General features: G+C 33.6%; 3 protein-coding genes across 7 annotated transcripts in view; 1 reads left to right on the top strand and 2 right to left on the bottom strand.

The window, feature by feature from the left end:
• Positions 1-7,574, bottom strand: part of LOC552278 (protein-tyrosine sulfotransferase) — a 163,882-nt gene extending 156,308 nt beyond the window's left edge. For 3 of the 5 annotated variants that reach the window (XM_624654.5, XM_016911329.2, XM_006560871.3), the window contains exon 1: positions 6,302-6,590. The gene's annotated coding sequence lies outside the window, so the exon portion shown is untranslated. Of the gene's footprint in view, positions 1-6,301; positions 6,591-7,306 lie in introns of those variants that run through there. The other 2 variants (XM_006560870.3, XM_016911331.2) reach the window with 2 other exon arrangements.
• A 588-nt stretch (positions 7,575-8,162) lies between these two features.
• Positions 8,163-12,039, top strand: LOC410941 (protein MTO1 homolog, mitochondrial). The gene is made up of 10 exons (XM_394417.6): positions 8,163-8,195; positions 9,241-9,485; positions 9,562-9,861; positions 9,953-10,129; positions 10,196-10,603; positions 10,710-10,882; positions 10,991-11,437; positions 11,513-11,616; positions 11,712-11,772; positions 11,895-12,039. Exons 2-10 carry the CDS (start codon positions 9,269-9,271, stop codon positions 11,985-11,987), a joined length of 1,980 nt encoding a protein of 659 aa, XP_394417.5. The 5' UTR covers positions 8,163-8,195; positions 9,241-9,268; the 3' UTR covers positions 11,988-12,039.
• A 2,175-nt stretch (positions 12,040-14,214) lies between these two features.
• Positions 14,215-23,262, bottom strand: part of LOC724853 (probable G-protein coupled receptor Mth-like 1) — a 148,812-nt gene continuing 139,764 nt past the window's right edge. Inside the window, exon 7 of the mRNA XM_001120757.5 lies at positions 14,215-19,831. Coding sequence (XP_001120757.4) covers positions 19,498-19,831 — 334 coding nt within the window. The 3' untranslated portion in view covers positions 14,215-19,497. The remainder of the gene's footprint in view (positions 19,832-23,262) is intronic.

Below are 23,262 nucleotides of genomic sequence, written 5' to 3'. Positions count from 1 at the left end.
CCCCTTTAGCTTCGAACGCGTTAAAAATTAATTAAATTCCCTTTCTATGCCGCTATTTAGATACTCTTTAAATGAAATTTTTATAATAAAATAAAGCTGAAACATGATTGATTATCCATACGCGTATTCATTCTATTCAATTGATTCTTCAAACGAAATTAAAATTTTTAGATGTCAAAGACGAGCGTCAAGGAAGAAGAGGGAAGAAGAGAACGAATGGAAATCCCATTTCGAGATAAATATAATAATAATCTTGGTCCAGACGATTGTCTTATTTCCACGATAAAGCTAACTGCACAAGCGCTTAAACGAGATATGTTTAAATCTACAAAGCGGAACACGGTGAACAAAGCGGAAGCGAAACTTGTACTTTTAAACGATAAGATCCCGCATTCCATATAGTCAACGTTGTTTATGGAACAAGTTAAAACGACGCGGTATTTACGCGAGAAGAAACGTGCGACGTTTAGATATTTAAACGAGCGTGGCCCACGGAAAAGCAGATGGTTTTCCACGATTATGGTGTAAGCCAAGAAAACACAAATATTATATCTTTTAAACGAGCCGCTATTTACCATCCTCCTTGCGCTTTACCATCCTCGATTCGACTTACGAATGATAATGATAATATTCTTCACTCGAAATATCTTTCATTTATGATAATAATCCTCCTTTGAAGGAATAAAACGCAAGGATTCGATGCTTTGGTTTGAGTTTTAAAAGCTAATAATGCAAATGGCGCATTACAGGTCCCGAAACGCTATTTAAACCGGTTTTTAAAACAGTTATGCGAAAAATTGAAGTGCGAAAATTAATCCAACCTAATCGAAAAATATTTTTTTACCGAGCGATTTTAAAAAAGAAGAAAATGTAAGAACGTAAATAGATCATGATCGAGTAAATGAACCATATACATGCATAATCACGTATTATCATGATAAGATTATTATTGGAATCGATCGAGTTTAACATCTGCATAATTATTATTCGCATATTAACACGCGGAAAAAACAAATTTATTCACTTCCTCTTTTAATTAAGATTCTTCCCCTATCTTCTCTTGATCCTCTTTATATTCCATTGAAATTTAAAAGAAAAAAAAAAAAAAAAAAGAAAGAAAAAATCACAAGAATTGCATTTCGTATCGTACGAGTATTCAAATATGTACGCATCGTCTACGTGAAAGAGAAGACGTGGAAGTTCACGTGGAAAGAACATGCTCAACAGCCTCTTACTCCACTTCCACGCGATACGACGCGAGCTATTAAGTCGATTTATTGTTTGCTCGTTTTATTAGCCGACAGCTTGATGCGCTTTTCCTTTATGCATTTATTATACAACGACTCTATTCATTACTCCACATCGAGAAATTCCCGGCACGGAACCGACGGCTCCATTATTCCTCGCACGGCCGCCTCTCAACTTTCGCGGTTTTTCTTTCTTTCTTTCTTTCTTTCTTTTTGCGCGCGAAAATAAGATAAATAAATAAATAAATTCCATTTCCCGATCGTTCTTCCTTGGCCGTTCTTCTCCTCCCACAACGATATCTCGTGGACGGAGAGGAAGGCAAGAATCGTTAATCGAGCCGATCCGTTTTTCGGTGATTAAACGACGATATCCGGACGATTCGATCGCCGATCCAATTTTCCGAATCGTTCGCGGGGAGAGGGGGATCGAACACGCGAGGCGGCAAAACCCGAGTTCGATTACGAAAGTGCATCACCTCGCCTCGATGTATCACCGATTCGATCTTAATTGCCTTTTCAATCCCGGAATGTTCATTCGGCTATCGAAATTTCAATTAAAATCATCGTCCTTCCGATTAAGCGGAACGCCCCCCCTCCCCGAATCAACCACTATCCGCTCGCGTCCTATGGGTTCACCTGAGATAATATCTAATGTTATTTAAGTAAACAAGATTCATCCTTATTTTTTTTTTTAATGGATATCGTTTTTCAGGAGACTGATTCGAGGAATGATTCGTAAATTTATTGCGATTGACGAGGGGCAAGGGCAATTGAACGATGCATGAAAGAACAATTGGAATACTTGTACAAATTGATGAATTATGATCGAGGATATTATACGCTCAAAAGTTAAACGAATCGATTCCATTTAGCAAAAAGAATCTAACTCTTTTGAAAAATATAATCCTGGATGAATGAAAATTCCTTTCATTGGAATTTAAATAATCACTCCAATAAATATGATATTTCTACAATATTGTTGTATAATGATATATTTATGGTTCATGTTTTTTAATGATGCAATATATCGTGAGATATTGTTACGTGAAATACAAGGAAACCGAATTGCGAGATTACGTCCTATTGATCTCTTCTGCATCAAACTTGATACGATCAAATCGTTATCTTTTTACGAGGAAAAAGATACATACAATAAAGTACAAAAATATATTTCTAACATAAATTTGTTCAAATTTCATTTCGACAAATTTTTTCCCGACGATGAGTCTTCGAGAGTCTTCGAGTGTTGAAAGATTTTATTTCCTTTCAAATTGCTCCAAATAACTATCATTACAATCGATAAGTGTATACGTGTAACTACACGAGGGTGTTGGAAAAAGATTTAGGGTTTAATGGAGCAACTCTATTTCCGACGTGGAACAGGCGGCTTGTTGTTAACCTCGTTAGCGAATCGTCGGTACTATTAAACGAGGTCGCTCGCGGGGAGAAGCTTTCGTTTGATTCGCGTGAGCAAAAATACACTCGTGGGAAGGTAAACGGCAAGAAACTTCTACCACGATTACGCCGTTAACCTTCGCGCTAACTCTTTGACAACGCGAAGCGCATGCAACCATTTTGCACTACTTTTTTTTTTTCTTTTCTCGCGCTACTTCTTCATTCTCACCTTTCTAAATCGCGATTTTTCGAAACTAACGATCATGACGAGATTTATAAATGTTTCATTTCAAAGTATTTTATTTATCTTGGATTCCTTAATCAGTGAAAGTAAATAAATATATTTATTTCTCGATAAAATTTTAGCGAATCGAAATACAATATTTTTGTGCGCGTTTATCGAATTTTGCACAAAAAAAAAACAGAATATTAAATTTACTAATACTCTTTAAAGAATTATCGTCAAATTTCTCAAAATTCACTCAAATTTAGAGATTAATGTATTATTTGTAAAATCTATCTATCAAAAATAATAAAATATACATTGCTACTTAAGAAATATTTTAAAAAGTTCTTTAAAAAAAAAAATGAAACGAAACGAACAGCGAGAATTCCTATGTATGGTAGATGAATGAAACAAAATCTTTAATAACAGTCTTCTCTTTTTACAGTCGATGATTCAAGTTTCGCCATATTACGCGTGCCTCGAATTACACGATAAATCGAAACCAGTTCGCCGTTTCATACACGATTAATCTACGACATGAAAACGCCTCACGCACTTTTCAATAGAAATAATCCTAATTGATTTCCTCTCCAACGAGGCTAATCAACATTCTACATCTTATCTCACGTGGATAGAATGTAAACAAGTATGACGTAAGTACCGCAAACGACATTCTTACATTATCGTGGAAATATATTTATAAATTATTTATTAATTATACTGTTATGCTTTTTATGCTATTTAATTCTACTTATTATAAAATTAATCGACTGATAAACTTAATTTTAGTAGCATCATGTGAATCTTATGTAATGTTTAATACCCGTTTTAATTTATTTGTTCGGAGAAAAGTAAACGTAATAAAACGTAATAAATTAAAACGTAATAAATTACATTTAATATAAAAAAAAAAAAAAGATTTTTAATAAAACTATCAATCCAGAAGTTTCTAGCAGATTATAATTTACGTCACGATTGTTTTTTAAATTGTTGGACGTGCACAATTGATTTATGAATGATTTCGATGAAATTCCGACTTGTTTAAATATCTTTAATAGCACGAAGAAGTAGAATCTATTCTTAGATGCACAAAGCGCGTAATATTGCTGATGAGCTACTAGATATATTCGCGTGTTGCAAACATCTAAATATTATGTAAAGATAATCTAGAAATATTATCAGATACCTACGAAATGTAATCATCTTCTCGTAAATAGTTTTATTACTCTGTATTATAAATATTATGTATTTACATCTAAGAAATTCAATATAGAAATCATCTTAAACTATTATCTACCAATTTCAATAATTTGCTGTACATAATGTAAATATTATTCGTGAACCATTTAAATTTAAATTTGAATTTCAGGATAATTATAGTTTATTCTAAACAATTAATCCGTTTTCTAGTCGAACATTCTAATTCCACTCATATTATATCTCGCTACTCTTTTAAACTTTTCTAAAATCCAAGCAAAACAAAATTTCAAAGTGTCCAACTGTCTACGATTTCGTCAAAAAAAAAAAAAAAAAATTAAACCTATCTATGATTTTTGGAGCGTGCACGAATGCATTACGAGAGGGTGTAACCATCCGCGTTGTGTACTCGCGTGCACTTCCTGATTTATGGACAAACTCGACGACCACAGGAGGTGTATCGCGTTCAAATATCGGAAACCGGCCCATTGTACATAGTTTGATACGTGTGTTGACGATTCAAAACGCACGTCTATGTATTTGCAATATAATATTTTATCGAGAATGCTTTATGTTTGGCCAATTAAATTCCCATAAACGAACGAGAAATAATTATAAAGTAAAAATATATACAAAATTTTTGAGTTTCCTTTCCTAATTGTATTAATTTAATTTCCTCCCCCTCCCTATTTTAATTTTCAATCTATCTATGATCTTATGATTCAATTGCAACAAAAATTTCAAGCGACAATTGTTATCATTTAATTCTTATCCAACAGAGATGAAGTAAGTTATGTTGGGAACGAAAGACGTATCATTTAGCCGATGTTCGAGATAATGAAATTTAAACGAGGCACCCAGGGGTAAGCGCGAATGTTCCAAAATTTCCATAAAGTTTCAACGGTACGTTGGTGCGCACGCGTAGTAACTCTGCAGGAAAATTCGTCGTCGGAAATAATTTTGGATTTACAAGTGTGACACGTGTACTCATATTTCTTTTTTGTTCCCCTTTATTTTTCGTTATTTTTCTTCTGTTTCTCTATTTCATTCCTTTCCTTTTTTTTTTTATTTTCATAACTATTCCGCTTTTATTTTAGTCGATAAAACGCGGCCCCGTAGTCATATCATTATAAAATGTCGATATCGTTCAAAACAATTATTCAATTGCATTAGAAAGATATTGAAACACATTTTAATCATTTTATGCTACACATATAACATAAATTCTATTGTATAAAACATACAAAAAAAAAAAAAGAATAGAAATCTTTAAAAAAAAATAAGAATAATAATATAATACACGTTATTCTATACTAAAATTTATGAAATAAAAGTTTTAACCTGACTGATATTTTTTTTTTCTATAAATCACATAATGTATGATAATTCATCTATAATAGAAAGTTATCTATGTAATCGTATGAAAATATAAATTTAAATATTTAGTTGCTAATTTTTTCTGTAAAAGATTGCATTAATAGAATAAAATTGAATAATAGTATACATATAAAAAATATATGTAATATACTTATACATATATGTATAATACAAAAATGTAAAAATATACGTTTAAATTATGCAAGAATTCTTCTTTGTAATACATATATGTATAAAGAGATGATTTTGAAGAGGAAACTATATATAATAAATCTCCATTAAGTCTATAAATGACAATACGGGTAACCTTGAACTACACTTCCCAACGAAAACGAAATAAATAATGATGGATGAACATGATAAGAAATACGAATTGAATTTTAAGATACATTTTGACTAGACAAATACGCATATATGTGTAAATGAGAGTGATTTATCGTGAGACGAAATTCAAAAATTCAAAAATTCCCGCAATTAAAAAATGTTGGCATTTGTGACATAACCTATCTTTCTCCTTTTGACGATACACTAATCATAAAAACCCGCGCCTATTCTAAACGATAATCACGTTTTACTTCAACAATTCCTAATATAGTTTGCAAATAAGATATTATTAAAATCTAAAGATATAAAATCATAAAACAGAAGCCAAGTACACGCGACTCATACGCATGGTATGGTCATTGACGCATCAGGTGTCAGTCACCTCGAAAGGGTACGCGGTCTCACGTGTGCGCCTTGTACGATCGTCCTCAAGAATAATATTGACGCACGTGTCATGATTCTAGCTACTTTTTACTATATGTTTTTGCGCAGCATTTTGTTTGTATATATCGAACGACATAGAATTAAAACTCACCGTTTTTCGTGATAAACGTATCGTGGTGGATTCTTCTTGCTCGTCCTTCGTCGTTCTCTTGCTCGTCCCTCTTTACCTTTCACTGTTTCGCAACGTGTCAACAGAAGAATTGATCAAACACTAGATTCAGAATAGTCACTTATCACGAATACCGTGCACAAGATTCACTATGATAAAACTAGGAAAGGCAGAGAAACATCGTACACTCGTACCGGTACAAACACACTACGAAACGCGGTACGAACACGACTGTTCCATACCGTACCATGGATCAGCTGCTACTATGGCAGCGCTATCACGGCATACGGCACGCGCGAGAACTAAGTAGTGGGGGAAGGGCGGGAACGCGCTAGTCAAGTGTAATATTGGTCGCATTTCAAGGTAGAGACTAAATCATTGATCGAAGAATGCAAATAAAAACGATCGTTTAATCGCAAATATTGTTGATTAATAAAAAAAAATAATAATAAAAAAATATTATTATGATAATATTTTCTCTAATTATTTTAAACATAAGGATTGGTCTTTGTATAATAAGTAATTATCTTTTTAATTATGAAAAATATGGAATATATAAGAAAAAAATAAAAATTCTTTAGATTATTATAAGAAAATCTGTTCATCGAAATACTTTTTTGTATATATTCAAAATTAAAATCGTTTTTATGACTCTAATATAAAATACGTAATACATTTATTAATGTGTGTGTGTCAAAATTCAAACTAATGTAAAGAATATGAAATACTAAAATATTAAAAAACGAGAAAATTAAAAAGCATAAAATTGCAAAATTAAAATTAAAATAATATCAAAAATCAAATAAAAAGTAATAAAATTAAAATTGAAAGACTTGAAATTGTAAAATATGAATTCAAAAATCCTAACCTAAATCATGAAATAAATATTAATGTTTTCGAATATCAAAATATTCATAATCATTATGCTTACTATAAATATATTATTATTATATTTAAAAAAATAAATCATTTATGCATGTGACTTACCATTCGTAGATAATGGCACACCAACAGCAATAGCAATTTCCTGTCCGTTCATAATGATAATAAAATGTACCAACACTCATAAATAAAATCATAAAACGCGCGAAATTTTCGTCACTATTTTTTTGTTACACTCGCGAATGAATATACTTAAAACACTTGCGAATAAATATACATCACGTAAACATAAATAATATTTTACAAATATAAATCAAGATAAATATTTTAAATACGAAATGCAATTAAATTATACACGAAATTGCACGCATACGGTTTCGACACGTCTGAACAATACAACGATCGAAGCGAAACTGACTGGTGACCGGTAATCGTATCTCGGCGGATAAAGTCGAATGTCGAATGTTTGGTATATTTTGAAGCGTTTACAAGGTCATTTATATATTATAATTCAAATATGAAATATGAAATATTTAAATATAATAATTTTTAATATTGTATTAAAATTAAAAATTACGCGCAATTTAAAAAATATTTTATATCCGGAAAAATGTTTACTTTCTATGATTTTTAATTAAATTTTTATTCATAAATTTTTCTTAAACTTTCATTTTCTTTAATTTGTTTCTTTTGAATATGCAATAAATGTTAATATTTTTTTATTCTATTTATATTAGTTAAATATTTATATCATAAAAAAGATAGATATTGTCTTTATTATTTTTATAAGATAAATATTTTAGATATATACGATATGAATATCAACTGCTATCATAGATAATCATTTATTATCTTTGTTACCTTATTATTATTACAAAATGTTAAATTTATTAGAAATATATATAAATATATAATATATATTAATTATTGTTAAGTGTATATTAATTACATACAAAGAGATACTATCACAGACGAATATTATAACTTGTAATAGGTAATGTAGCTTTTTATAAAATTATTTTTTTCTTTTGTTAATAGTATAATTTTTAAATTTTTTGTTTAATATAATAAATTTTACTTGTAGTTTTTTTCGCATGAATTTATCTAAATATAAAAATAAGGATTTTGATTCTTTTTTGAAGATTCTTCATTGGTTGCTAAACACTGCATGACATAACCTAACATTTTGTAGAAGGTGTTAGAGTTTTCCATAAAATAGCATTGAAATAAATTAAAATGGCTTCTGATTCAAAAATTTTATGTTTTCAACACTGCTGTAGGAAAAATGTATTTTGTAAAAATGTTCCAGAAATATGTCCAATTTGTCATGTACAAATTATAGATTATAAAATAATACCTTTCCTTATTCCATATCCTTATAAAAATGCAGCATATGAACCACATTCTATAGTTGTAAAACCAGCTCATGGCAATTTTTTGAATGATTATCATATTGTAAATGACTTACATATAGGAGTAACAAATTCAGAAGGAATCGTTTTTGAATATGACAAAGTTGGTTTAGTAGTAAATGATTATTCAAAATGGATGAATTGTATTGCAATAAATATAATTCCTCCATCTTGGGTCAATCATTGGAACGAAACACTAAAAATAATGATAAAAGATCCAAAATGGAAATCTGAAAATTATGATGAAGTTTCAATGAATTGTTTTAACTTTGTCATAGAGTTTATCAATAATTTGAAATATGAAAATACAAATTTTATAGATAAAGAAACTATATGTGAAAATTTAATATTACCAAAACTTGGAGATGCACTTACATATAATTCTTTATTTATGAAATTAGAAACTACTGAATTTTTTATTTCTTAAAAAAATTCTACATTTTTCTTTATATAAATAAATATATAAATTTCTTTTTTTTGTTATATTACTATTTATGTATTTATTCATTTATATTTTAAGATTATTATATAAATATATTATGCACATATTATATAGATGTATATGTAATTATTAAAATAAACAATTTAATAAATACTTAATAGAATGATTTATTTCTTTTATCCTAGGATATTTTGATAAGATGATAATGATAAAATGATAATGATTTATAAAAAGATTGGACTATCTTCATTAAACAAAACTTATAAAAAAGGATTTCTTTATTTTCTAAGAAATATTTCATTTAACAATGATCAACATAAATTTGATGTTATTATTATTGGTGGTGGACATGCTGGAACAGAAGCTTGTGCAGCAGCTGCTAGAATGGGAGCAAAAACGTTATTAGTTACTCATAAAAAAAGTACAATAGGTATAAATTTATTTTTACTTATTTTTAGTTATTATTAATATTAAAGATTATTGAATAAAAATTTACATTTTTATAGGAGAGATGTCATGTAATCCATCCTTTGGTGGAATTGGAAAGGGAAATCTTATGAGAGAAATAGATGCTTTAGATGGTGTTTGTTGTCGTATATGTGATCTTTCTGGTATTAATTATACAATACTAAATAGATCTAAAGGACCAGCTGTGTGGGGTTATAGAGCTCAAATAGATCGTAAATTATATAAAAAACATCTACAGGAAGAACTTTTTAATACACCTGGTTTGCAAATATGTGAATCCTCTGTAGAAGATTTAATCATACATGGAGATTCTCCAAAATGTTGTGGAATAATTCTTAGTATGTTTACTTTTGAATTGGATTATTATTGTTCAATATTATTAATTTAAAAAAAAAAAAAAATAAAAAATTTATAAAAATCATATTATAGAGAATGGAACAAAAATTTATAGTGATGCAGTTGTTATAACAACGGGTACTTTTCTAAAAGGACAAATTAATATTGGTTTAGAAAAAAGACCTGCTGGTAGACTTGGGGATGAACCTAGTATTGGATTAGCTAATACATTAGAAAATATTGGATTTAGAATGGGAAGATTAAAAACTGGTAATTATATTATATTTTATTAAAAATTTTTAAATTTATTTATATTGTTTTTAAATATTTTTTCAGGTACACCACCGCGAATAGAAAAATCTACTGTAGACTTTTCCAAATGTGATATCCGTTTTCCAGATAAAGTCTCTACACCATTTTCATTTATGAATGAGACTGTCTGGTTGCCTGTAGAAAAACAATTGAACTGTTACTTAACATATACAACGGAAAAAGTAGAAAAAATTATAAAAGATAACATGCATTGTAATTTACATATTACGGAAGAAATATGCGGTCCTAGATATTGTCCAAGCATAGAAAGCAAAATTCTCAAATTTAAGGGACATAAACATCCAATTTGGTTAGAACCAGAAGGGCTAGATTCGCCTTTAATATATCCTGCTGGATTATCGTGTACACTTCCAGCAGAGAAACAAGAAGAACTTATTAAATGTATTCCAGCATTAGAAAATGCAAAAATGGGTAAAATTAATTTTCTGCTTTTAGAATATTTCAAATACAATATTCTATATTTTATATTTTACATTCAATATAATATTCTAATATAATTTTATAATCTTATATATAGTGAAACCAGGTTATGGAGTTGAATATGATTATATTGATCCAAGAGAATTAAATGTTACATTAGAAACCAAAAAAGTTCCAGGATTATTTCTTGCTGGACAGATAAATGGTACAACTGGTTATGAAGAAGCAGCTGCACAAGGAATTGTAGCAGGTGTTAATGCAGCAGCTAAGGTTTCTTTTATATTATAGATTTATATATTTATGTATTTATGTTATAGATTTTTCAAATTAATAACGAAGAAATTTATTCTTGTTTCTTGTTAAATATTTACTTGATAGGTTCTTAATAAAAACCTATTAATAATAAGTCGAACGGAAGGCTATATCGGTGTTTTGATCGATGATCTTATTACGCAAGGAACAAATGAGCCGTATAGAATGTTTACTAGTCGAGCCGAATATCGATTGGTTCTACGACCAGATAACGCAGATCAAAGACTTACCAAAAAAGGATATGAAATTGGTTGTGTATCTGAAGAAAGAATGAAAAAAACAGAAACAATTTTATCCAAATTAGAAGAAAGTATACAATTGTTTAAAAATGAAGTTCATTCTGATTCAAAGTGGAAAAATTTATTCGGTTTTAAACATACTAAAAATACTAATGTTCAATCCGCTTTTGATTTATTACGTAATAACATGGTATCCATCGATATGATTATTAAAGTGCTTCCGGATCGATTTGGACATCTTGCGCAGGATTCGATCATTTTAGAAAGAATAAAGGTTTGCAAAGAAACATATATAAATATTTTTAAATAAATATAAATAATAATTGATTGTTATGATCATAAAATACAGATAGAAGCAATATATGCACCGAGTATTAAAGGATTGCAAGAAGAGATCGATGAAATTCGCAAAAACGAACAAATGATCATTCCATCATCTATCGATTATAACATGTAAGTTTAATTTAAGTTGAATATGAAATAAAAATTGATATTTATTAAACATAAATATCTTTTTTAATAATTAATTATAATATGTTTTAATATAGGCCTCAACTAAATTTATCCATAGAGGAGAAAGAAAAGTTCTCAGAAATAAAACCATATACAGTAAGTACAAAATACAAATATAATACCAATATAATACAAATATAATACCAAAGAAGGAAATATTTTGGATAGCATTGTTTCTTATTATCATTGTAATATTATCTACTATTTTATCTTCTTAGATTGCTGCAGCCACTCGAATTTCAGGAATTACTCCATGTGCTATTTTACGATTAATACATTATATAAGGAAAAATGAATTTAATATAAAATAAAATATGATAATGTATTAATTTAAATAAATAGTTTAAAAAATTTTATTTAAAACGAAATGAAGATATTTATTAAAATTTTGCCTTAAAATCGAAAACAATTCAAATTTTTAAAAAATTATTTAACCGTTTGAACGTAATTGAACGTAACCGTTCAATTTATATTGCTAAAAACAAAAAATTAAAAATGTCGCCTTGTTTGACTTAGATATCATAAATATCATTAGATATCATAAATCAATTATTATATTTATTATATTTTTAAATAGAAATTTATTTATTGTTCGATAAAAATTATCGAATTATCGAGTCTATACGTCAAGCATTAAAACAAATAATTTATAAAATTACTAATATTTTACGTATCAATTCGTATAATTTAGAATTTATGCAAAAGAGGCAAAATTCAATCGTAGCTATTTGTAAAATTCTTTCGTTTAATAAAACTAGAATAATAATCTAACTTACTATGCAATTGTAGTTTCCGTTTCGGCTAACGTAACTAATGTCTGAGTTACATAACAGGCAAGTTGCTTGATTGAATTAGGAAGGGTTCGTCCAGCTTCAAACTTCTCACTAAATTGATGAAGCATACTCAAAGTAAACGTTATTACAAGATTACTAGCGTAATCAATTTATTCGTTAAAAACACGCGGTATTTTCACGTTGTTTAGAATTTTAGAGGAAATTTTAAGATCGTATAAGACGAGGATTATTTTGATTTACATGTATGTACATGTATTTCTTTTAAAAATCTTAGGATCAAAAATCTAAGATTCATTTTTTTTGGAGGGAAAGAATAGAAAATGGATTAATGTAACAATGTAAATAATATTAGGTAATAATAAATATTAGGGATTTTTACTTCATATATCAATATACATATATTATATGTGTAATAAATAAAATTGAATTTTAATCCGTTTAATTTTTATCACACGTTCACGCACCGGCATAAATATGTATTCTATTTTAATATACATATATACATATCTTTTTGATAATTATTTTTATATTTTTGTTTTAGTAAACGAAAAAATTAGTGAAATCCTGGAATCCTGATAAATTTTGCAGAGCAAATATAGCCAAAGAAAACCAAACTAATGAGAGAAAATAAAGATACGATAAAAATACGATTTGACGTATTTCTAGAAAATTAATTTAATACTTAAGAGATGACGTTGATTTTCAATTCTTAATCTACTTTATCCTACTTGAAGAGATATCTTATAATAGATCCTATAATAGATTAGAGATGGCGCCAATAGTCAAATCTTATTCTATTTCCATCCTACTCTCACTATCTTTTATCCTTTTTTATTCTGTTTCATTTGCGGCACTCCAGAGATGGCGCTGATTTCCACATTTTTAGTTTATCTCTGTCCTTTTCCCACTATATTGCTCTCCTTGTTTATACTTTTGGCGCGTGATTATAAACGAGGTACTAGATGTCAATTGAACACACTTTCATCGTTTCTTTTTCAAAACTACAATATTTCTTAACCTTCAATGTAAAAAAAATATGGATTTTTATATTCTCGGTTTAAATTTCGAATGTATATTATATTTATATATTTTTATATATATTATATATATATTTTACATATTTTTTATAATGAGATCTTAAAAACGATAAATATAAAATATGATAAGTATATCAATTTCAATCATATCATATCAAATAATCAAAATGCATATCAAGTAATTAAATATTTACGAAAATGATTAAAAACAAGTTTAATTCTTGTAAATGTGACAGGACAAAGAGTTAAGTAAGTGAAGGATAAAAATGTAAAACAGGTAAATACATCAAATTCTAGAAAATTTTCACATACCATCTTTTTTCAGATTATATTTCCCTAAAATATTCTTGCTCCTCTCATATATCTCAAGAATCAGAAAAATTTCGTTCTTTTCCAATTATCTCGTAATAAAAAAAATTATAAATTCGGACAAAAGTTTTCTCTGTCAGAAATTTCGATTTTATATATTAGACGAATGTAATCCGAGAAGAGATGGCACACGAAATTTTTCTATTTTCAAGAATAAAAAATTTTGCACGATTTTTTATAACCTCTAGTATGCATTTATAATCAACATATATACGTGTACGAATATTTTAATATATGTTCAAGAGAAAGAAAAAAAAAAAACGATTTCTAATGTATATGAACAGGGTTAGGATTATTGGACAATAAATCGAAAAAAATTCGAAAATGGAAACAGAAAGTGTACTAACAGTTATCATTTATTACCATTAGTGCGATAGTAAATACTGTTACGATACATTGTACAGGAATGGTGTACGATTGGCCGTAGTACAGGGTCGTTGTAATCATAAATTTCTCTACCATGGTAATCCGGCTGTTCTCTCTCACACGGTTCTCTAATCGAGCCAAGAGACGAGCTCGCCACAAACTCGCCTCTAACACTCTCGACGAGTTAATACTATTGTCTCTCTCAATAATATAGCCTCCGAAGAATCAATCCTTTTCCACCCGATGTAACAGTTTCCACGATAAAAACGATTCTTTTCGCTGCCTCCCTCTACATACGCGGTAAAAAATATACAAAAAGTGACGAACTATTTTGGCCAAATTTACGAAATTTCATTCGCCTCGCCAAGAATCCAATATCGAGTCGAGTATATCGAATCAAGGAGATATATATATATATATATATATATATATATATATATTTATATATAATCAACGACGCGTTTTCTTTTCTTCAATTCCAACATCTTTCTTTTCGATAAAAAAAAAAAAAATTTCAAAGACTTTCCAATATATTCAACCGGTCACGATCGCGCATACCGAATGCGTTTCACCGCGACTTGGAACGTCCTCGATGTTAAATTCAACATTGGATTTTCCGCGCTGCGAATGCGCGCACGTAAATTACGCGAAGGCACGCGGTCCTCAATAAGCGTCTCTCCACTTGATCGTGAGGATTTTCTCCCGTAACGATCGCCACGCTCGTTATCTCTTTTCGACGTTCTCCATTTCGTGCCCTCGTCGTGATTCACGTATTCTCTTCTTAATTCTACTTCTCTCTATACTGGCAAGCTACCGTATACCGTATATATATACATATATATACGTTTTTACGTGTACTTATGTATACGTGTATACTATATATATATATTATACGTTCCTCTTATTGTTCATACGCCAACAATGACTACTCCGAATAAATTAATTTTTAAGGCTACGTTGTTCCTCTTATCTCGTATATTATGTTAACTACGTAACGAACTATCATCGAATATATCATACGTTGAATGTTGAATTAATGTACATCGAAATCCGTCTTACGATCGTGGCTTACGATTTTTCATAATAATTGTTCGCGTATATTTTTTTTTTTTCTTTCGAATCGGTTCTTGCGCGACGGACACGAATAATAACTTATACACGTAGCTACCGTGCTTAACTTAACGATAAAATTACATTTTTAACGTAACGAATGAACGGGAGAAATGTTATCTACACGAGGAGGAGATGCAAGATGGGGCAGGCAAACAGCCGAAAGGCAACAGCGTAACGGAGCATTCGATCGGCGGCGAGCAAGTTGGCCGATTGGCCGAGAATTGATCTATGCAATTGATCTTTGAACGTTCGAATCGATCCAGATATAATAACGCGGAACAACACGGCGGCCTAGTTCGTTCTCTTGCTTTGCTCCCGATTACATTATTGGACAGAATGGAAATTTTACAATTGTCGCCGGCTCGTTACGCCACCGTTCGTCCGCCACCGATTATACACAGCAAGGGATTTATAACGAAGTTAATGCTCGTTAATGCTCGCTAATTACACTGTGCCGTTCACACGCTCGCATTGACACGCAATTATCCGATATGTGCACGCATGCACGACACGCACGCTACGTGGACGCGAATGTTGGCGAGGTATCGTCTCCCATTTCTCCATTGTTCAAAAAAAAAGAAAAGTTCTTCGAAACTTCGACAACTTCCGGCGTTCCACTTGTCATCATCCACACAACGAGAGGAAAAAAGGAACTAATATGATTTTAGAGAAACTATCCGTCCTATTTGAAGATCCATCGTACACTGTTTGATCGCAAAACACGAGAAAAGATTTGTATTTTATTTATTTATCGAAAGGTGTTGTTATCGAAAAACGAAGTCAGAAATGTTTTATATATATGTAAGATTTGATACCGATTCGTAGGAAGTTAGAAGGAAGTTCGTATTTGGAAAACACTGTCGAGTATCTTCGAGGAGAGTTCGGATAGTTTCGATTTTAACGTGAGCGAAGGGTACATGGCTCAGTCTCTTGAATGCACCTGAAGAAACAATGACGATGATTACTCTACTCTCGTTCACGTGTCGAGAAACTACGCGAACGTGTGGTCTAAAGAATAGCAAACTCGAGCGAGTGCGAGGTACCTAACTCTACGTGAGACGGTTTTTATACGGTGCGTTCTATCGCACCCGGCGATTTCCCATGACATTCGTATTGCTTTTCGAGAATAATAAAGAATATAATCGATGTTCTTAAAGGAAAAGATTAAAAGAAGAAGATTATACGTAGATTATAAAATAAAACGGACTATAGTACAACTACTGTATAATTCGAAGAAATAAGCTACAATTGAGTGAACGCTTAAACTCTAGATATTCGAATACTAAAAAACTTAAAAATAATATAAATAATGGACAGACATATTGTCATATATGAATTCGTATAAATCAAGTTCTATCGTATTATGAATCGATGCCTCGCGCATAGAATAGCAGGCGTAATTAATTAATTCGTGATCACAAGTTGAATGAATCTGTGGAGGAATGTCATCGGAAGTTACGCCGGAAATCGCGTGGAGAAATAGCAATCTCGCGTCGTACACGCGATGAGAGGAGGAGAACCGAGAGAAGGATACGGTCTCCGCTTGTTTCTCCATTGTATACAATTCGGCACGTTGAACACCATGTTTGGAAGGCATTTCAGAAGGCATTGAATTCCTAATGTGTATTGTCACGAGTTGTCGTCCATTATGCCCTGACCTACCTACGTTTTGACTTCGTGAAAGCGTGACTAATCCGTACTTAAAAAAAAAAAAAAAGAAAGAAAGAAATGCTCATTGGCATTGATCATTCAAATTCAATCGATAATCCCCGTATTAAGTATCATCTATATAAAATCATGTCCATGCGGTATCAAAGTATAAAAAAAGAATATATATCGTTTCTGTTTCAAGCAGAACGAACCAACATGTTCGTCGTGCTTACAATCGACGAGTTTTATTTTGTAAACGTTTATCAAAATTTTTCCGCAACTCGATTTGAAAAACAATCCGTTGCTTCGAGTTCTTCTCGTTGAAATATTGAATTCTGTGGCAGTGAGAATACTTTCCTTCGAGTTCCTTTCGTAGTCCGTCGTCGAGATAAATGTGAGGATATAAAAGGAGGATACAAACAGTCGACGAGAGTAAATCTCTGAATGATTTTTGGATACAAAAAAAAAGAAAGAAAGGAAACAATCGGAAGAGTTTAATCGAAGAAACTGACGTGCGACCGAAATGAACGACGTTTCATAAGACTTCGAATTCAACGCGAATTAAATGGCGAGGCTGCGATGGTAACGGGCCGCGATGCCAATGCAAATTTATGCTAAAGGAAATTGAAGAGCGATCGCTCGTGGCTCCAGGCACGCTCGATGAATAACGAAGCGGGGGCGAGCCTTAGAAGAAAGTACGGAATTCATCGTTCGTCCTTTCTCCACGCACCGTGGTTGCAAACACGGGTCAAGGCCATCCACGTTCAATTTCACGATCGACCTCGTTCGCTCAAAATTTTCAATTTTCTCACGACTGTTGATCATTGTTGAATTTTTCCAAAATCATCGACGTCACGTCCTCTGCAGAAATGCACCGAGTCGCGTCGCGTAAAACCAAAGCGAAGCGAACCGACTCCTTTCGATCGATGAGCTATATTAATATCGATGATCCCTTATTGTCGCGAGGGGAACAAAAATTCGACCGTAATCGCGGTCGATCTCGTTGCACTTGGCTGGCGCCACTTATTAATATCGAAACAGGGCGTCTCGTATCGGCCGCACATCATCTCGTTAACTCGGCTCATCTGCGCGTATAATCGGCACTTGATCGTACACATATGATAAATCATTGTGTAATCTATGATAAATCGTTCTCGTTTTTCGCAATTCAGTTTGCAGCCTCCTTTTCCCATCCTCTTTCTTTCTTTTTCTCGATTAAAAACGAATATTGGCCGATTTTATCAATGGCGTGAACGATTCTGTAACTCGATTCTTTTTCAATCGAAAAAACAAGGAGACGTTACGTACACATCAATAATAAAAAAGAAAAAAATTGAACGAATATTAATATCGCGACCAACGTTTCTAATCGAATGATGTGACAAATATGAAAGTTGTACAATTATCGTTCGGACAACGGACTCTCGCGTCAGATTCACTTGATTGGAACAAGAAGACGAAATCGACGAAAGAAGATGGATTCAAAGTGCAAATCGCGACGACATCTAGGCAGACGATCTGACGCGAGCGAAAGGTGGGGGCGTAAGTAGCGAGGAACGCGGTTCTCCCTCGAGAGGTAACTCGAACCGGGACGGGTCTTCTCTATGAATATTTGTCGCGTTGTTTCCTCCGCTCTCCATTGTGCTGCTCCCCGTCGCGACAATGAACTATTCAAAGTGACGGTGGTCGCGCGTTATGGCCGCTTTCCACCTGGCCCACGGGGGACGCGCAACGCGCGGCCGACCGACCACCACGGCCGGCGTCACACGCGTGCTTCTTCGCGATCGTGTATCGCCGAGGTTGACGACCTCGAAGAGGAAAGAGAGAAGGAGAGAAGAGAAGAAGTTTAAGAACGCGAATGGAGGAAGCCTACTTCGCGGCCAGACAATCCTCGTGGAACGGGTGTCGTCGTGTCGAGAAGCGGTCGAGGAAGTCCGGCTGTTTTTTCAAGTTCAAGGCCTCGAGGTCGTCGAACCTTTAACATCAACTTCTGTCCCCTTTCGAAGTGACTTTGAGGAGGGAATACGCGTTATCGATCAACACTGCTTTTCACTTCTTTCGACAATATTTTTTCCCTCTTTTCTCAATATATCTGTAACGCGTTACATGTTAACGTTATTGGAAATTATTTAGAGAGAAGAGGAAACCAGCGTTTTCTTTTGACCGATACTCGGAATAAATCAATCGAGGACTATCCTCCTCTGTTTTACGACGGGTTTAATTCCGAATCTGATAGATTAATCCTCCCTGCTTCTTGGTACCGATCTATCAATGGGACGTTTCGCGCGCTGATCGCTTCGTATACAATGTTCTTCCGCTCAATCAACTTCCGCGTCTGTTTAACGTGTTTCGAGGGATCCAAACTTCCCCCTCGCAAGGCGTCTCGAGCAGGCGCCGCTTCCTGTCCACCGAATTCCGCGCTCGTCGACTAAACGATGGTGCGGCCATCTCCGAAGCGGAGGTGAACGCTGCCACCGGTCGGAGGGAGTCGCTTAGCAGATGGTCTCCAGCGGGGCGGTCTTCGTGCTCGGATTCTGAATGACGCTGTCGCCCATGCTGGGCATCCCGTGACTGGTAGTGCTCAGCCCGTTTCCCTGCCTTCCGGCGTTCGTCCTCGGGTTCCTGTTGCAGATCCTCTTCAACGCGGCGCGGACCTGGGGCTGGCAGCCAACCACCGCGAAGATTAGCACTCCCTGGAACGCGTTTATCATGTCGGTGAAGTACCAGATGTATTGAGGGCCACCGACCGCCCACGAGACGACGTCGGCCACCCAGGTGACGCCCATCACGACCACCAGCTTCATGCACACGCGGCCTAATGCGGCTCTGGAAACAGAAACATCAGGGTCTTGGTCATTCGTGCCACATCTTCCGTCCGATCCTCGGACGGATTATGATCTATTAAGGGAATACAAGGAGGAGGAGGATCTATTAAGGTTTAAGCAGGTCTGGTGATAAGTTAATTGGTCGAAAGAAATCGTACGGCAGAGGATACGGGTTGCTCGCCTCGCTTCAGAAAGAGAGTATCCAAGGCGTTTATAATACAGTTGCAAGTGAAAGGAATTTTTTTCGAGAAGCTTGATTTATATCTATAGGGTTATTGTGGAAAGTTCAAAGGAGAGGAATTCGAAAGGTAAGAGATTCAACAAAATTCTATTGTTCCATATCTTTCCAATTGCGCAATTTCGTGGCGCGAAAAGAGGAGCGATTACTTTTCACGTTTTATAACGCGAACGTTTCTCGGGCAACACAGGTGCACAGGTAGCAACCGCGAATTCCCGGCGACAAAAAGCGACCCGATTCAATTAGCGCGGTGTTCAATTACGACGGGCATAAATCAGGCCGCAAACGTATCCGTTTGTACCGCCGTGACACACGTTGCCCGGTAATGTATGCATCGCATTGTGACCAAAGTCAAAGCATTATTAATTCGTTCCGGCCGAGCATTCGCGCCAAGTTACATTAGTGTCGGCTCGCGAAATTATAGTGTTATTATCGTAAAGGCCATCCACCAGTCCTCTTTTTTCCATCGATCGTGCCGGATTTTAAACGCTACGTATCTCGTTTCTACCGAATTTTTATTATTCGTATTAACGCGTCGAGCTTGGAGAAAAAAGAAAAAAAAGAATTTCAAACGGAAGAACAAGAAAAGTTCTCGCAAGGAATCTGAGATATCTTTATCTTGTTGATTTTTTCTCTCTCTCTTTTTTTTTCTTCTTTTAAAATCGACTCTAATTAGCGGCAATAGCGGAAAAATTGGCCGTGGAATCGGGTCGCGGAGTCAAATTTTCACGCGACAAGCGGAACTTTCTCACCAGTTTTCCTCTCCGCTCTTACGTCGCGGTTGGTCGCCGCGTTATTTTCGGCCCACCACCGGTTGGAAGCCGCGCATGTTCGCGTGTTACCCGCTCGTAACAATTAGACGACGCGGCGAAAATAGAAGATCTCTGTATCCAGCTATTACGGGGAAACCGTGTTGCGTATATATCGCGATAATTACGGTTTAATACGCGGTTGAAATAATAATAATAATAATAATAAAGAAAAAGAAAAAGAAAGAAAGAAAGGGAAGAAGCAGGCACAACACGTTTTACGGAGCATTGATCTAAGAGATGATTACACAGCATCTTGCTTCAAATCGATTAATTTTTTTTAATAGTTTCGAGAATAAATTACATCGTTTCTATGCGTTTCGTAATTAAATTTATCCTTCAAAATTATTCATTCACAATCTTATTTGAAATTCGATCGATTGTTTGCTACCTGAGTAATAAGTAATCGTTCGAGGATAACATTAATAAATTAAATTTATTTTCCATAAATTGAATATATATCGTCGGTAAAAAAATTATTCATCTTGTTCGAAATCGATTAGCAATCGTTTCTTTCTATACTTTCTTTCTCTTTTTTAATCGAATTAAGTTTCAACGAAAACGAACAAATTAAACGCAATAGATTTACAGTGTTAAAGACGAAAAAAAAAACAAGTGCAAAATTATTCATCTTTCGAATTACAAATACAAGAGTGGACAGTTGACAACGGTACCGGGCGGGGATGGCTAATGGAAATATCGTCGGGATTCCGTCATCAATGATGCAAGGCTTTTATTATCGATCCACCGGTTATGCCGCCGGTATTCGGCTCCTGTCCAATATTATTCGGTTTGAAAATTTTATCGGTTCTGGTATCGGTTAAAAAATTCAACGCCGTGCATCGATGCCTCTGAATCCGAAACAGCGAAAATACAAAACGGGGTTACCGCTCTCGAGAAATGGGCGTGGATGAATCCCGCCGGGGAATTAATCGTATCCACAGAAAGCAAGATTAGACGCGCGATCACGAAGTCAGAATGTGAACTCGCGCGTGCAGGATGAGCCTTCTCCTTCTTTCTTTTTTTTTCTCTCGTTGGTTCGTGGAGGGGGCGAGGAAACGCGTGATAAGCATGAGACCCGTCCGACCAAGGAATGCAAACAAACGGTCGATCACCTGTATGAGAACAGCTGCGGGAATCGGCGATATAATACAAAAGGAAAGAGGAAGGCGAAAGAGAGAAAGGTAGATTCGATCGAAGAGCGTGAAATCGATTTTGCACGAAGGCGAAGGGCGAAGGGCGGTTAACGGCCGAATTTTAAGTAGGGAGGAAAAGGAACGTGTATACGAAATCGTGCGAGATTACTGCGTATTATGTAAATCGCGTAGAGAGTATATATACTTGTGTCCTCGAGGCTAATTTAAAAATTACTGTGAAATTATATATCGATAAGCGTCTATTTCGTGAAACGGCGTATTCGTTCCTGTGAATCATAAGATATGGTGAAAAAGGTTAATAACTGCAATAACTTTAACGATTTTTGTCTTATTTTTAACGAACGATTCGCCTAGGAAGCAAATAAGAGAATCAATTTAATATATATTTTTTTATTTGTATGAACGAATTCGTATAATCAGAAATACAGGATTTTATAATGTAATTTTCTCTTTTTTTATCTCTTCTTTTATGGGGACTAGACTCTTCCTGTTTACGATATTCCTGATTTACTATCTATTTGGATCTTGGACAAAGTAAACAGTTTAAAGTTTATACATCATTTGTAACTTACTGCTCGTTATATTTAGAGAACTGCAAGGATTGGTCCTGGTAAACTTCTAAGAAAATTTCACGAAAAAGAGAGAGAAAGAGAGAGATGAGGAATCGAGAAGAGGAATTTTTCGAAAAAAAGGATCGCGCGAAAAGAGGATGATGGATCCACGCAATGAACAAGAAGAGGAAGTAAAAAAGTATTATTCGGTTCCCGTTCATAATTTTGTTCGACGCTTCAAATTAATTAATGCCACGTTTCGAAAGGAGGCAGGATCCACCGATGTGTTAATTGACGTAACGAGACAGAGGGGATGGATACGGATTGTTAGCGTTGTCTGTCTCAGAACAGAAAATATCGACAGCATTAATAACAAAAAAAAGAAGGAAAAAAAGGGAGAAAAAAGAGCGAGAGAAAGGAAAATATCGATGCTTCGACCGCTCGTTACACTCGCGAAAACGGGTTTAACGAGAAACGTTTCGTCTGGGCGTTTTATTATCATCACTTGGATGTTCTTTATTATAATTATCGCTGAATAATGAAGAAGAAAGAGGAAACGCGTTCAATCCGCCATTGCAATTTGCGAGAAAACTTTGCGGCTGCATCGCGGAGAACATCGGGTCGAGTCTGCCCTAACGGATTAACGGGAATTATAATACTTTCAATATCGCTTCCTC

Source organism: Apis mellifera, linkage group LG3 (assembly GCF_003254395.2).
Source record: "Apis mellifera strain DH4 linkage group LG3, Amel_HAv3.1, whole genome shotgun sequence".
NCBI classification, from domain to species: domain Eukaryota; kingdom Metazoa; phylum Arthropoda; class Insecta; order Hymenoptera; family Apidae; genus Apis; species Apis mellifera.
Note: the sequence above shows the minus strand (reverse complement) of the source record. Positions and strands in the feature narration are given on the sequence as shown.